Below are 14862 nucleotides of genomic sequence, written 5' to 3' on the forward strand. Positions count from 1 at the left end.
AGCTTTGTATAGGGCATGCCGCTCGTCCGCGATCTGCTTAATTTTCTCTATGTGCTCTGCAACGCCTCTGCGTGTTGAGGGTTCTGCAAAACCCGCTGCTTTATATAGATTTGAGAGTGGCGTTGGTTTCATGCACCCCGTTACTATCATGCATGTCTCATTTAAGTCTGGTATAACCTATTTTATGAATGTCAAAGTCATCAGTGACAAGAATATACTATTTTTTTTGTTGTTTTGTGAGTAGCAATATATAAAAAAATGTGTTGCGGCTGTCGAGGAAGTTGATAATTTAATTAAACTGATGGAAAATACACGAAAAAGAAAAACTTTTAAAGAAAGAATAAATCCCTTTTCAAAATACACTGATAGAGAATTTAGAATAAAATATCGGTTTTCTAAAGATGGTGTAAGGTTTTTAGAAAACTTAATAGGTGATTCACTTATTGTGGATACGCGAAGAGGCGGTTTATCCTCTACTACGGCTACTCACCGCTTTACGATATTGGGGTCGCAATGAAGTGAGTATATATATATATATATATATATATATATATATATATATATATATATATATATATATATATATATATATATATATATATATATATATATATATATATATATATATATATATATATATATATATATATATATATATATATATATATATATATATATATATATATATATATATATATATATATATATATATATATATATATATATATATATATATATATATATGAATTGTTTTAATTACTATTTAAATGGGAATAAGCCACAATTAAAGGCTAAAATACGTTTATTGACATTTCAATTTCCACTTCGGAAATCGTTCTCAAAATACAAACATTAGTAAATTAAACAAATTTTGTTTTTTGTTACTTAGTAAAAAATACTTCTAATAATTTATTTTATCTGACTCATCTATATTGACAATTCAGACATACATTATACATTTTAAAGTAGACGACTTTAAAATTATATTGCCAATATTGTTGAGTTGCGTTCCTGGGACGACTTTACTTATAAGATAGTTCATTCGATTACATGAAATCAACTTTAACTTGAGAATATTCGTCAGAAAAGATCTGTACATGTCATTCGTCTTTAAAAAGACAAATACATGCCATGATGAATAAAATTCTCCTGTTAGTGATTCCATAGTAAATTATGAGGGAAAAACCAGGAAAAAACCTCATAATACTATCCCGACATGGTAAGTATTTGATCGTGCATTTAGTTTATCTTCAATAAACACCAAATTCCGATTTTATATTCTTGCTTATATTGTTTGTATTGATCTCTTAATTTTTCTCGCAAAATAAAAATTTCATTTAAAAAACTCGATGTCGAGTTGGTCCGCTAGTCTACTACTATTTACCTATGCACAATATTTCCCCTGCAGAAAATTTTTAAATATCAAAGATTTGCATACAAAAAGAGTGCTTATATTATTAGTATATGTATGAAAACAAAAATAAATATTTTACCTGAATTCCTAGGAAAAGTAAAGGTTTTACACTACTGAAAATATATTTTTTATTCAATTATAACGAAAACAAAACATTTAAAAAAAAATTAGATCATTTTTTGACCATAATAATTTTAAAATGAATGTGTACGTTAAGCTGTAATAACGGGCTCGAAGTGGTTCGGGCGGTCTTGACTACGTCACACTCCTGGACCAGCTGTCAAATGTCATGCACAGTATCATACCTATGATACCAACCCATTGGCATGGTACCACCGAACAACGGTGTTCGGTGATGGTACAATAGAGAGTTTTTAAGCCCCTTATTTCAGTAACGTTAAACGTTATACGTTATTCTGCTCATGCGCATTAACAAAAAAATAACGGATTACTTTATTAGCGGATAAGGTATTCCCTTATTTAGGTAAATATAAGGTTACCGTTATTAAGGGATAACGTGTTTGTAAATGTTGTCAAATGCCATATATCTAAATCGTAAAAAAACGAAAAAAAAGTCATATGAGCTAAATGTCATATGATTTGGAATACGTAAGGACCAAGTTAGTCGAGAAATATCACTTTTCTTAAATCGAAAATTTAATTCACCATATTTGTCTTTAAATGTTTCCATCACAAAATGTGGTATTGATGCAAAAGGTATTACAGGATCAAAAATATTGTGAAGAATTAAGCCTCTTATCAAATTGTGATCTATTAGTTCTCCATGTTTTCGTCGTCTTAATATATTTTCAATATATTCTTTCAATATGGCAAATACTTCAAATAAAATAGGTTATCGAGCTGCCGTTTTATAGGTTACGTTTGTCAAATGTCAATTAACGTTAATTTGTGTTAGCGTAATTTCTGAAAGCATTTCAAAAACGATTTTAAGTAAAAACGATATACCTTATTTCCTACTCAATGCGCATGACAAGTATAACGTTTTACGTTTAACGTACATCAAAAAGTAGAGGGCCTAAAAACTCTCTAATGAATGAATACACCCCATAGCACCCAAAACACCGAACAACGTGTTGTTCGGTGCCCAAAACCCATACCCATTGGGATGGAGGATGGACATGGAGTATTCTGTGACACTGTGATCATACAAAGAAAAAGAATATATAATAGGTGATAGACGCTTAATTGATTGTACGTTAGGTTATAAGGTTATATATATATATATATATGATATTGAAGTGTTTTTCTCCCTGAAATAACATTCCATTAGTTAATACTAAGTTATTATTCATTAAAATGGAATGTAATAAAAATATTAAAGATTCTAGAAACCAAGAAATATTAACATATATTAAATATGAAGGAGATTCTCTAAAGAAATATAACAATAAAGAAGTTAAATCTGAAATAGATGAACACCACTTTAAAAGTAGTTATGGACAGGAACCTTTATTAGATGAGTATTGTTCAGATGATATTAAAATAGAAAACCATGTGTTAGAAGACGTATCTACTGAAATTAAAGATGAAATAAAAAAAGAACCAGCGGATTACAGCATTGGTAGGAAACTCATTTCTCTTCTTAATTTTGAATCATCTTATGTCATGAATGCGATATTTTACTGAAGTACTTAATAAGATTGTACCCTCTTATATTCAAATGCCCTTTGTTTTTCTTAAAGAAAAATATTCTTTGGCCTAAGGAAGAAACATCTTGAATTAGGGGTCTTCTTTCTCTCATATACTTATATTACAGTAAGGGCTGCTACTTTCTGTCCTGACTAAACCCCCGATTAGTGCAATTTTGCGAGGGGTTAACTTTAATCAGTGCTAGTTGGTACTTTCATCCCTAATTAGACTTGATCAAGAGTTAATGGTCAATTAACTTTAACCAGTCAAAAGTAGTATGATTACCAGCCATAGCCATAAAGATAATCAACCTTCTAACCTTACATTTATAAAATAAACTATTGCTTGTGAGTGTTTAAACTTTTATTTTTGGCAAAATCTACATTTTATATTGACAAAAAGATATGATGAGCTTGATATCACAGCACAAGTTTTAATAACTTTATGAATTAATGCTACAGTCTGTTTTTATATAGTTGTCGATAGTAATTTTGGTGGTATACACAAAACAAGTACTGGAAGAATTATAAAACGTGAAATACTGGCAAGTGGATGTTGTTGATATCAATATAATTTACTATGGAATCACTAACAGGAGATTTTTGCTGTCATCATGGCGTGTTTGTCTTTTTAAAGACGAATTACATGCTATGATTTTTTCTGATGGATATTCTCAAGTTAAAGTTGATTTCATGTAATCAAATGAACTATCTTAACGAAGTAAAGCCTTCCCAGGAATGCAACTCAACAATACTGGCAATATCATTTTAAAGTTGTCTACTTTAAAATGTATAATGTATGTCTGAATTGTCAATATAAATGAGTCAGATAAAATTAAATTATTAGAAGAATTTTTCACCAAGTAACAAAAAAACAGAATTTGTTAAATTTACTAATGTTTGTATTTTGAGAACGATTTCTGAAGTGGAAATTGAAACGTCAATAAACATACTTTAACCTTTAATTGTGGATTATTCCCATTTAAATATTAATTACTAAATTGTGATAGGTTGATGTCTCCTGTTAAAAAGGTTTCATCCTACAAATCAAAATCTTTATCACTATAAGTTTTGGAAAAGTATTTAGCAAATAAATTGACAATCTCCATGCCAGAAATATTATTATAGTGCATAACAGAAGGAATATTATTCCTTCTGTAAAATTTTAACATTTTTCAGAGAGGATTCAGTTAGAACAACATAATCTAGATAGCATTGTTCTTTCACTTGTTTATAGTTAGCTCATAATAAAGAAAAATAATTATAGTCAGCAAGTAATTGAGATTTTAGATATTTTTTATGCATTTTCTTTTTTTTTGATTATTGTTTTTTTAAGCTCTGGAGAAAACCAGACAGGAAACTTTTTTGCTGAATACTTTTTCAAGAGAACAAAAATATCAATGGGAGTAGGGCACTCTCATAGTTTATGGGATTGATTCTATCAAGAGTTCCATATAGTGGAACTCCAGGTTAGTTTACCCCTTGCAGGTGGTTAATTACTTAAACACACTAGATACTCATAATTCTGTTTATTATACCCTGGCCGCTTAAAACATGGAATCCAAGGTCGCATGATCACTCAATGCAAGCATCGACAGGCGCTCGAAACTAGACCTTATGGGAAACTGTTTACACCGTCATTATTTGTGTCATGATACTATAACTTAAATGTTTTATGTATCATGATTTGTTTTTCACTTTCGCTGGCTGGTGAATTTTGTGAAAATGTTTAAAATTAATGTAAATCAATAACCTCTAAAAAACGGTATAAATATATTATAGCAACATTGTTAGTTCGTTTTTGTTGAGCGGTGTAAACGTGGGAAAAGTGATAACATAGGAAGAGGAATATTTAAGAGTGCGTGCCATTCACATGATCATTCCATCTTTTCAGCGGCTCAACTATAGTTCTCTAAGTACAATAACAGATAGTACTCAGTTGACTGATGACAACACTAACTTCGACCATTCTCTGGATTCTTCATTCTTAATAATAATCTTAATCCCGTGATTTCCAGTTATTTAACTCACGTGCGTTTATTGATATAATATTGTTTTTACTTGTTTAATTTGTACATATTATTTAATAAGCTTTTGATTACATTGCAAATTTCACTAGGTCAGCGTGCGTCCTCGTTACAACGATATTTTTAATGTCATAAACAAACAATTGCGTCTAGCAATAATAGTTTAGTTGTTATTAAAAGGATTTTAAACTGATTTACTTAGATCTGATGCTTAATTAAATCCCGTTACAGGGCTTTGAACCTGATAGATATTTTTAGTTTTTTTCATATTAACTTTGGCCCACCATTAACATATTTCAAAATGAAATCAACGTTTCTCAATATCAATTGAACCATTTCAGGTGACTCTAGAGTTAGTCGCAGTGATTGATAACCATTTTTATTTTGTTTACCAATTCTACTCAAACTGACTATTTTTATATCAGAACCAGCCAAGCCCGACAGCATTTCCTTAGCTTCAGATGTGCCATCTTCCTCACCATCTTGAGGCATATTAAAGATCATAAGATTGCATGAAGTATCTGGCAGACACTTTATACAAAACACTGCCCTGTACCAATGTGGAACTGTAATTATTGTCGTTTTTTATATTTGATGTAGAGGTGGTGTTTTTTATGAAGGTAAGATCTTTCTCAAGGCCTCCAAATGAGGAAGTAAAACTGGTTTTCAAACTCTTGACTTCATCGGTTACCTCACGAATCTGTTTTTAAAACTCCTCTTTTTTTGACAGTTTGCAATTTTGATTTCACTTAGTGTATCTTCTAATGCTTTAACACAGTTGTTTAGTGTAACTGCCTTTTTGATTCCTGGCATGCAGTCACCACACAAATATGGCATAATTTATCCTAAGTAGACAACTTATCTCTGTCGAATTAATTCCAGTGCAATTTTTGCATAAAACAATTTTGCAAATGTCACAAGAGTAACCAAAAACTTCCCCTGTACCTTTATGAGGTTCTTTAAAAACACAGTTCTTCAAACATTTGCCACAGGTTCCTGCCATTAAGGTTATGTCAACAAATATTCAACAGAATGCCAAATGTAAACCCTTTAATAAAGATAGTAAGTCACGTCCCTGGTAGGTGGTAATTACTTATCTATCATTATTAATTTGTCCTAATTGCTTCAACTTTTTGTTTGAAAGAGAAAAACCCCCCATTGCAGTTATTGCTAGTTACAAACAAACAAATTGTTTTTTCAAAAAGAAAGATGATCTTCATATACCTTGTACTAATGATGCATATCTTTATAAATTAATTGTTAATATTTTTTTATTAAGTATAGTTTCATTTCCAACAAAAAAAAAACAATTACATACCAGTTCGACACCTAAAATATGACACAACTTTGAGTTAATTTAACAGCCACAATTTGATTATGATTAACTAATTGGGCGCAAAATTGACCAGAAAGTACCGAAACTTATTTGATCAAGGTTTAATCGGCTGGTTTAGTAATCGCCAGTAGCAGAAGGTACCGGCCCTAAATGTTAATATTCTCACATATTTATGTTAATATTGTAGTTTTTGTATTTTATGAAATACCCAAGATATTTTTTGTTAGTTCATATTACGGCTATACTTCTAGGCTTTAATTAAAATCTGGTTACAATGCTATAATTCTCAATAAATACTTTAATAATGTTTTTTTTTTCTGAAAACAATATTGCAGGCTTTGTATCTATCTATCCTTTGATTATTTTTTTTAAGTTTAATATAATGTTGAATATGTTAGATGTGAACATTTTGTTGTAGTTTTTCTATTTATTTATTTCTGTTTTATTTTATTTTCTATTTATTACTTCTTATTTTTGTTCTAGCATATATTTTTCTTTTAGTAAAAAGCATATTCTTACAATTTGGTTTTTATTTTAGCTGCTCCACAGGATATTAAAATGGAAGTTACCAAACCATTCACTGCGCCCAAAGTATGTTTGAAAACTTATACTGGTGAAAAACCTTATAAATGTGAAATTTGTAGTAAGCAATTTAGTCAAATAAGTGGTTTAGTTCATCATATGAGAGTTCACACTGGTGAAAAACCTTATAAATGTGAAATTTGCAGTAAGCAGTTTACTCAGACAAATAGTTTAAAAGATCATATGAGAATTCATACTGGAGAAAGACCTTATAAATGTGAAATTTGCAGTAAGCAGTTTACTCAGACAAATAGTTTAAAAGATCATATGAGAATTCATACTGGAGAAAGACCTTATAAATGTGAAATTTGTAGTAAGCAGTTTACTCATCAAAATAGTTTAAATTGTCATATGAGAGTTCACACTGGAGAAAAACCTTATAGATGTGAAATCTGTAGTAAACAGTTTACATACCTAAGTAATTTAAAGAGTCATATAAAAGTTCATACTGGTGAAAAGCCTTATAAATGTGAAATTTGCAGTAAGCAATTATCTAAACTAAGTAGTCTAAAGAATCATATGAAACTTCACACTGGAGAAAGACCTTATAAATGTGAAATTTGTAGTAAGCAATTTTGTCAAATAAGGGGTTTAGTTCATCATATGAGATTTCACACTGGTGAAAAACCTTATACATGTGAAATTTGCAGTAAGCAGTTTACTCAGACAAATAGTTTAAAAGATCATATGAGAATTCACACTGGAGAAAAACCTTATAAATGTGAAATTTGTAGTAAGCAATTTACTCATCAAAATAGTTTAAATTGTCATAAGAGAGTTCACACTGGAGAAAAACCTTATAGATGTGAAATCTGTAGTAAGCAGTTTACTATCCTAGGTAATTTAAATATTCATATAAAAATTCATACTGGTGAAAAGCCTTATAAATGTGAAATTTGCAGTAAGCAATTATCTAAACTAAGTAGTCTAAAGAATCATATGAAACTTCACACTGGAGAAAGACCTTATAAATGTGAAATTTGTAGTAAGCAATTTGGTCAAATAAGTGGTTTAGTTCATCATATGAGAGTTCACACTGGTGAAAAACCTTATAAATGTGAAATTTGCAGTAAGCAGTTTAAGACAAATAGTTTAAAAGATCATATGAGAATTCACACTGGAGAAAAACCTTATAGATGTGAAATCTGTAGTAAGCAGTTTACCCACCTAAGTAATTTAAATAGTCATATAAAAGGTCATACTGGTGAAAAGCCTTATAAATGTGAAATTTGTAGTAAGCAGTTTACTCATCAAAAGAGTTTAAATTGTCATATGAGAGTTCACAATGGAGAAAAGCCTTATAGATGTGAAATCTGTAGTAAGCAGTTTACACAGCTAAGTAATTTAAATAGTCATATAAAAGTTCATACTGGCGAAAAGCCTTATAAATGTGAAATTTGTAGTAAGCAGTTTACTTATCAAACGAGTTTAAATAATCATATGAGAGTTCACAATGGAGAAAAGCCTTATAGATGTGAAATCTGTAGTAAGCAGTTTACCCAGCTAAGTAATTTAAATAGACATATAAAAGTTCACAGTGATAAAAAACCTTATAAATGTGAAATTTGTAGTAAACAGTTTATTAACTTAAGTAATTTAAATAGTCATATGAAAGTTCACAGTGGTGAAAAACCATATAAATGTGAAAGTTTCTTTAAATAAATATACGGCAAAAAACTAATCGGAAGTAAAAACTTCAAATTTGTATATTGGTATAAATATAAAGATTTTTATTAAAACTTGTTAAAAGTATGGTCCAAAAATTAAAAATGCTTAACATTTTCAATCTGAACCAGATCATCCTCAGTGCATTCTGTTAGTACTTATAGCGTACACAGAAATTGAAGTGTAGACATCAATATGTGGCTTACATATTATAAATTTAAAATATAATGCGACCCTAGATCGATGACATTCATTCCAATACCACGTAAAATGTAACGATTTTTCAGGTGAGCAAAAAAAAACTGATTCTTTCATTTGTGACATACATTCTAAATAGTTTTATTGCATATTCATTTATAACGTACTTGCTTTTTGTTGTTAGTAATAATAAAATTTCTAAAGATAAGCTTTGGTGTCTTTTAGGTCATTTACGCGGTATTAGAATTATAATTTTATTTGATACGTGATTTTAGGTTTGTTACGTCACATACACGGTATTAGAATTATTCATACATGGTAGTTCTTACTTATATAATAATTGCTGAAATAAGATTTTAAATATAACGTATCGACGAACATCACCCAAAAGCTCTGTGTTGTTTTAACGTTGGGCATGGGTGACATTGTAGCGTCGGAAACCTTTTTTGGATGGTGCTAGAAAGGTCACTAATGGAGATACTGCGGACGGCAGCCAGATGGTTGGTGGAGAGCGAGTCGGGGGTTCGAAACTAGCTTTTGGAACCGGGAATGGGCCCAACGGACGAAATAAGTAAAGATAGGATAAGAGATATAGGAAAAGATACAGAAATAAACAGAAAGATAGATGGGTAAAATTACCAAAGATACGATAAGATAGAAATAGGCCGCCACTTAATATTTTTTTTGGGTTTAAGGAGGAAATTAAGAAACCTTAGAAAAGAAAAGTGATAAGGAAAGATATTTTGGTTCTGAGACCATATCCAAGGAAAGATACCAACAGTTAATTATTCAATAAATTTGGTCAATACACTATATAAACAAATAATAAACATATTAGGTGGACTCCGTCCATCTACTTACCTACGACACTTAATCGGCCTGATCTTTCTACTGGTCAAAGGTATAGTAATACTTAAAGGTAAAAAGCAAATATTCAGAGTTACGGTGATATCAGGAAACTTTTTAGGAGTCGACAAATAAAATACATACATAAAACAAAAACAATATATTCAACAACACAATGATGTCGGTAGCTGAATGTACATACAAGTAATAAAAATACACCATCAATAATAAGTACCTTTACAAATACAACAATATAATAATGCCCAGGTTCAATTATCAGCGAAGAGATCCTGATAGTGAGTAAGAAAAAATTCAACCAAGGTTGATTAAAGGTCTCTCTTTGCTGTTTAATGGGCATATCTCGAGACACTAAATTTCTTAGTAGCTGATGGAAAGTTCGTAAGAAAATATTGAATGTAAAAATCAGTAGTTACTCTCAACTACAGGTGAAGACATGGATGAACTTAGATTCGCCCAGATGATTGAAAAAAATATGATAGAATACCATATTATTTGCCCAGATAAGATAGATAGATGGTTTATTGGTAATAAATCAATACAAAAGTATTTTTTACAAGTCAAAGATAAAATATGTCAATATAGTTAATAAACACATAAATATAAACACAAAACATAGATACAGTGTTTTAAAATATACTTACAATTACAACAAATTAAAATCGGAGGTAAAATACTCCCCATATGTAAAAAAGGCATTCACTATAAGGTAACTCTTAATTTTCGCCTTAAACTAATGAAAATTAAGAGCTTTTATTCTAGCTGGCACTAAATTATAGAATTTTATTGCTAAATAACTTGAACCATTTCTGGATCTCTCAAGACGGCTAAATTCTGGTATAAGATTATTGTTAAATCTGGTGGGATACTTGTGAAAATCTACATGCGCATTGTATTGACTAAGATTTTGTTTAATGTGCAACAGACACGGCATAATGTATACACAAGGTAAAGTCAAAATTTGTAAAGCTGTAAAGGAGTTTCTACAGTCTGTTCTATAACAGAGCCCAGAGATAATACGAACACACTTTCTTTGTTGTGCAAACACTTTATCAATATGACAAGAGTGACCCCAGGAGAGAATAGCATATGTCAGATGAGAATGAAAATTACTATGATATGCTATTACAATAGTTTCCCTGGAAGTCACCTGTACAAGGTTCCTAAAGAGGAAAAGTTGTCGGGAAAGCTTTTTCGATAGATTAACTATATGTTGTTCCCAGGTTAATCCTGCATCCAAATATATCCCCAGAAACTTTGCAACGTTTTTAACACGTGTTATTTCTTAGAGTAAAATTAACACTTTGTGATTTAGAGTTGTTCAAAGAGAGACGGTTAGTTAAAAACCAATTGAATCAATTAGTTGAATAGCATCACTATGAAAATTATAATAAGGAAGTTTTCTAAGCAGAATACTATATGTGACTCAATCGAAAGCCTTAGTAAGATCTAAAAACGATGCAAGAGTATCATGATATTTTTCAAACCCTTTCAAGACCTTATAAATGAGGCGCTAAGAATCAAAACGCATTAAGTCTGTAGCATTTTTTTTGTCTCTACGCTATAGGGTTTTAATTCACGTATTCCATATCTTCGACAGGGACACGTTTGAATTTCAAACGAAAAAACATACTATAGGTGTCTGTTTACATTTACCATTTGCCGCTACCAAGATGGTTGTTTATTGCCTCTCTCTTTAATTCGTTTTTTTTTCTTTCCGCATATACAAATTTTTAAAAGAATTGCCTGAATTTCGATAGACCAGCAATTGGCAGATGATTTACTACGCGTATAATAAATAAGACTCTCGACATTCCTCTTGGCGTAGGATCGATGAGAAGGCCTAGACAGCGAAAAAGCCGGTTATTGGGCCTCTGAAATGGTTCGACTGAAAATCATCAATGAAAAAGGAAATATATATCATTATTTTTATTTATTTTTCTTCTACCTGTACGCAGTGTAGTTTTAAAAGAATTGTTTTTTAGTTGTTTAGTGTTTTTTTAAAAGGTACATCCCTTAAATTTTGTTTTTTTTTTTTATTTGAATAACTTTTGTTTTTTACATAAAACACTAACTTTGTATGTGGATGGTAAAAAGCGAAAATGTTCTCTAACTAAATATCGTGATATGATAATGATCAAGGTAGATTTAAATTTTTCATTTTTTTAAAGACCTAGCCTTTTTTATTGAGATCGTCTTAAACATAAATATTTTCACTAGGTTATGGAGATAAATTAATATTGTAACATTATATAAATATGTCAGAAGGCATCAAATTGTAATGGACATTTCTGTTTGTAAGATATAAATTATTAATACGTCCACTTAAACTTATGTTTAGTAATAAATACAGCTGGTTATAACTTTGTATTGTTTAATTTCTCTGACAAACTTCCTTTCTTTTGGGTAATAACTAAATTCTGAAAGAAATTTTTGCGGACCAAACAAAGTAAGTTGTAGCATAAATAATGTTCTTATAACTATCGAATATTTAGTGTATAAGATTTATTTGATACGTCCCAAGCTGTTATGTATAAAAATTCCTTGAAGTTTGTTTATACAAGTGTTTTTGCGACACATCTATGAGAAATTTTGACTGCGTAGTTAAGTAATTATCATATTCACGTTTTAATTTCTACAATCTTGAAAGCCCAGCATTCTGAAAGTCCATAATCGCCTAAAAAGCGTCATTAGAAAAAATTCCGATTGGCCAGCAGCAAAAACTGGTCGGGGGGTTGTAGAAAGTCGACTAAACCGAGACAAAGAAAAACAGTTAAGTTTGGTTTGAGATTCAGAAGAAATAGCTTGCAGGTGTAGTCTTCAAAGCCGGCAAATTTTTCAATTTAAAAGGTGAATTTTTACTCGAAATGATATCTGACAGTTTCTGTTGAGTTAATCACTGATTTGTTTGTGTCGTGCCTTATCTGAGAGATTTGTAAGACAGCGTTTCCAACCATTTAAGAGGTCGACATGGTTCTAAGAAGAAATTATACTTTATAATTTCGAATCTTTAAATTGTAAAAATAATTCTTTGGGTACCTAAAAATTTGAATTACAATATTTTTTTTAAAAAGATTCAGTTATTAAAAGGTAAAATAATATTTTATTTTCTTAAAAAAATATATGGTGCATGAGTAGAATTTGACTTTTAATTTTATAAAATGCAAAAATTTAATGCTATTGTGCGACCACGCGTCATCTACATAAGAAAATATTTTAAGTTGCATTTGTTGCCTACCTCAATCATATTTTGGAAGCAGTAATGGCGCTGACATGACTGCTCCCTAGTGCCTAGTGGTACAAATAAGGAACTAAAATCTTATTTAACTTCTTCTTCTCTATAACATACGTTATAACAACGTCCTATTTTCTTTTTGGATGGATTTGCCACAGAATAATAAACAATCAGAATGTCCACTTTGTCATGATAAGTATACGCGCAGACGGAATCAGCCATGTTTTAAACGGAACCAGTGCTGTTCAGTGAAATTTTATCTTATGTGTATATAAAAATTAACCCGGGTTAATTTATTTGCGGCAACCATAGACATAATATGCACTATTTTACTCGTACTTTTAGTTGAACAGTAGATTCAATTATTTCAAATTTATTAATTTCGAACCTATGTTTCCGTTTAAAATATGGCGATCGCTTGCTGACACACTTCAAAAGCTGAAACTGAGAGTGATTCTGATTGTTATTTATTCTTTGGTTTTGCTGTCCTGTTTTAGGTGTGACGTGTGACATTTCTTCAGGACGTAGTTTGTTTTGTTTGGGGTCGGCATTGCGTCGCTGGGTTGTATTCACTGGTACGCGTCGGTGGATGTAGTCCTGCGGAGGATGAATTTGCGATCGATCCAATGTCTTAACCTTGTTTAGGCTGTTGCCTCTTCAAGGAAGGGGTACTCCTTTTTTTATGAATTTACCACCATGCCATATAAAAACTGCTAGAGTATGTAGTAATCATTTCAACTGATGGCAATAGCAATTCCAAGTAAAAACTTGAATTCTCAAGATGTTTCAAAACAAATAGAATGTGAACCTACAGCAAGAAGAGATAAAAGAGTAGCATTGAAAACACAAACAGCTATTATTGAAGACTTATTAAAGGTGTATTTACATAAAAGGGAAAAACTAATCTTGTAACCATTGATTTGTCTGATGTATCCGGTACAAGTAAAGAATCGGAAGAAGATATTTAAAAATGAAAATACTAGCAGTTGCTTGAAGAAAACAAAAAACTAAAAGAGAAATTAGAAGAAAATGAACAAAATTTGTGTAGTACCAGAACGAGGATTGTAAAATTAAATAAAATAATCAAAGAAAAAGACATTGATAGTAAGCAAAAGATTTTGAAACACTTTGGTCACATGTTTAGTAAAAACGAAATTGAAATTATTGTGAAAAAGAAAAGAGAGCATGTTGGACGACAGAAGAAATTTCAAAAGTTTTCACAATAAGATATTTTAGTAAAAGATGTTACCTATATCTAAGTAATACCCATTACCTGGAATATCAACTTTACCAAAATGGGCTGCCCACATTAATTTTAGATCTGGTCTCCTACAAGATGTACTTTAGGTGATGTAGAATGCTGAAAAATCAAAAACTGAACTACAAAGAGTATCTGTCTTGTCATATGATGAAATGAGAGTTTGTGCCCAGTATGAATATCATCAAAAAGAGGCAGAATTGGTTGGCTCTCATAGGTACATGCAAGTAGTGATGGCAAGCAGACTTTTTGATAAATGGAAGCCACCAGTCTATATTGGCTTTGATACAAGTATGACTGACAATATTTTGTCTACAATAATTACTGAGTTGCACAATGTAAAATATAATGTAGTTGCATGCGTGTCTGATTGCGGGGGAGGCAATCAAGGACTTTGGAAAAAATTGTATATTTCAGTTGACATCACACATTTTACACATGCAATCACAAAAGCAAATATCTACATGTTTGCTGATGCTCCTAAAATTATCAAGAAACTAGATTCGACACAGGATTTGAACTTAAACAAAATTAAGTTCTATATATAAGATCATTTAGAAGTAAAAAAAAACGGGGACAAAACGTTGCACTTGCTGCAGAATTACTATCTCACACAACTACAACAGCCTTAAAA

The 14862-nt window shown here is 30.6% G+C and overlaps 1 protein-coding gene across 1 annotated transcript; it reads left to right on the forward strand.

Annotated features, from left to right (window-relative positions):
- The first annotated feature begins 2208 nt into the window (after positions 1-2208).
- LOC140444110 (uncharacterized) lies at positions 2209-8687 on the forward strand. Its single transcript, XM_072535778.1, has 2 exons — positions 2209-2996; positions 6965-8687. The coding sequence occupies exons 1-2, from the start codon at positions 2732-2734 to the stop codon at positions 8668-8670; spliced, it is 1971 nt and encodes a 656-aa protein (XP_072391879.1). The 5' UTR covers positions 2209-2731; the 3' UTR covers positions 8671-8687.
- The last annotated feature ends 6175 nt before the right edge of the window (positions 8688-14862 follow it).

The sequence above is a fragment of the Diabrotica undecimpunctata genome, chromosome 6, assembly GCF_040954645.1.
Source record: "Diabrotica undecimpunctata isolate CICGRU chromosome 6, icDiaUnde3, whole genome shotgun sequence".
Classification (NCBI taxonomy): Eukaryota; Metazoa; Arthropoda; class Insecta; order Coleoptera; family Chrysomelidae; genus Diabrotica; species Diabrotica undecimpunctata.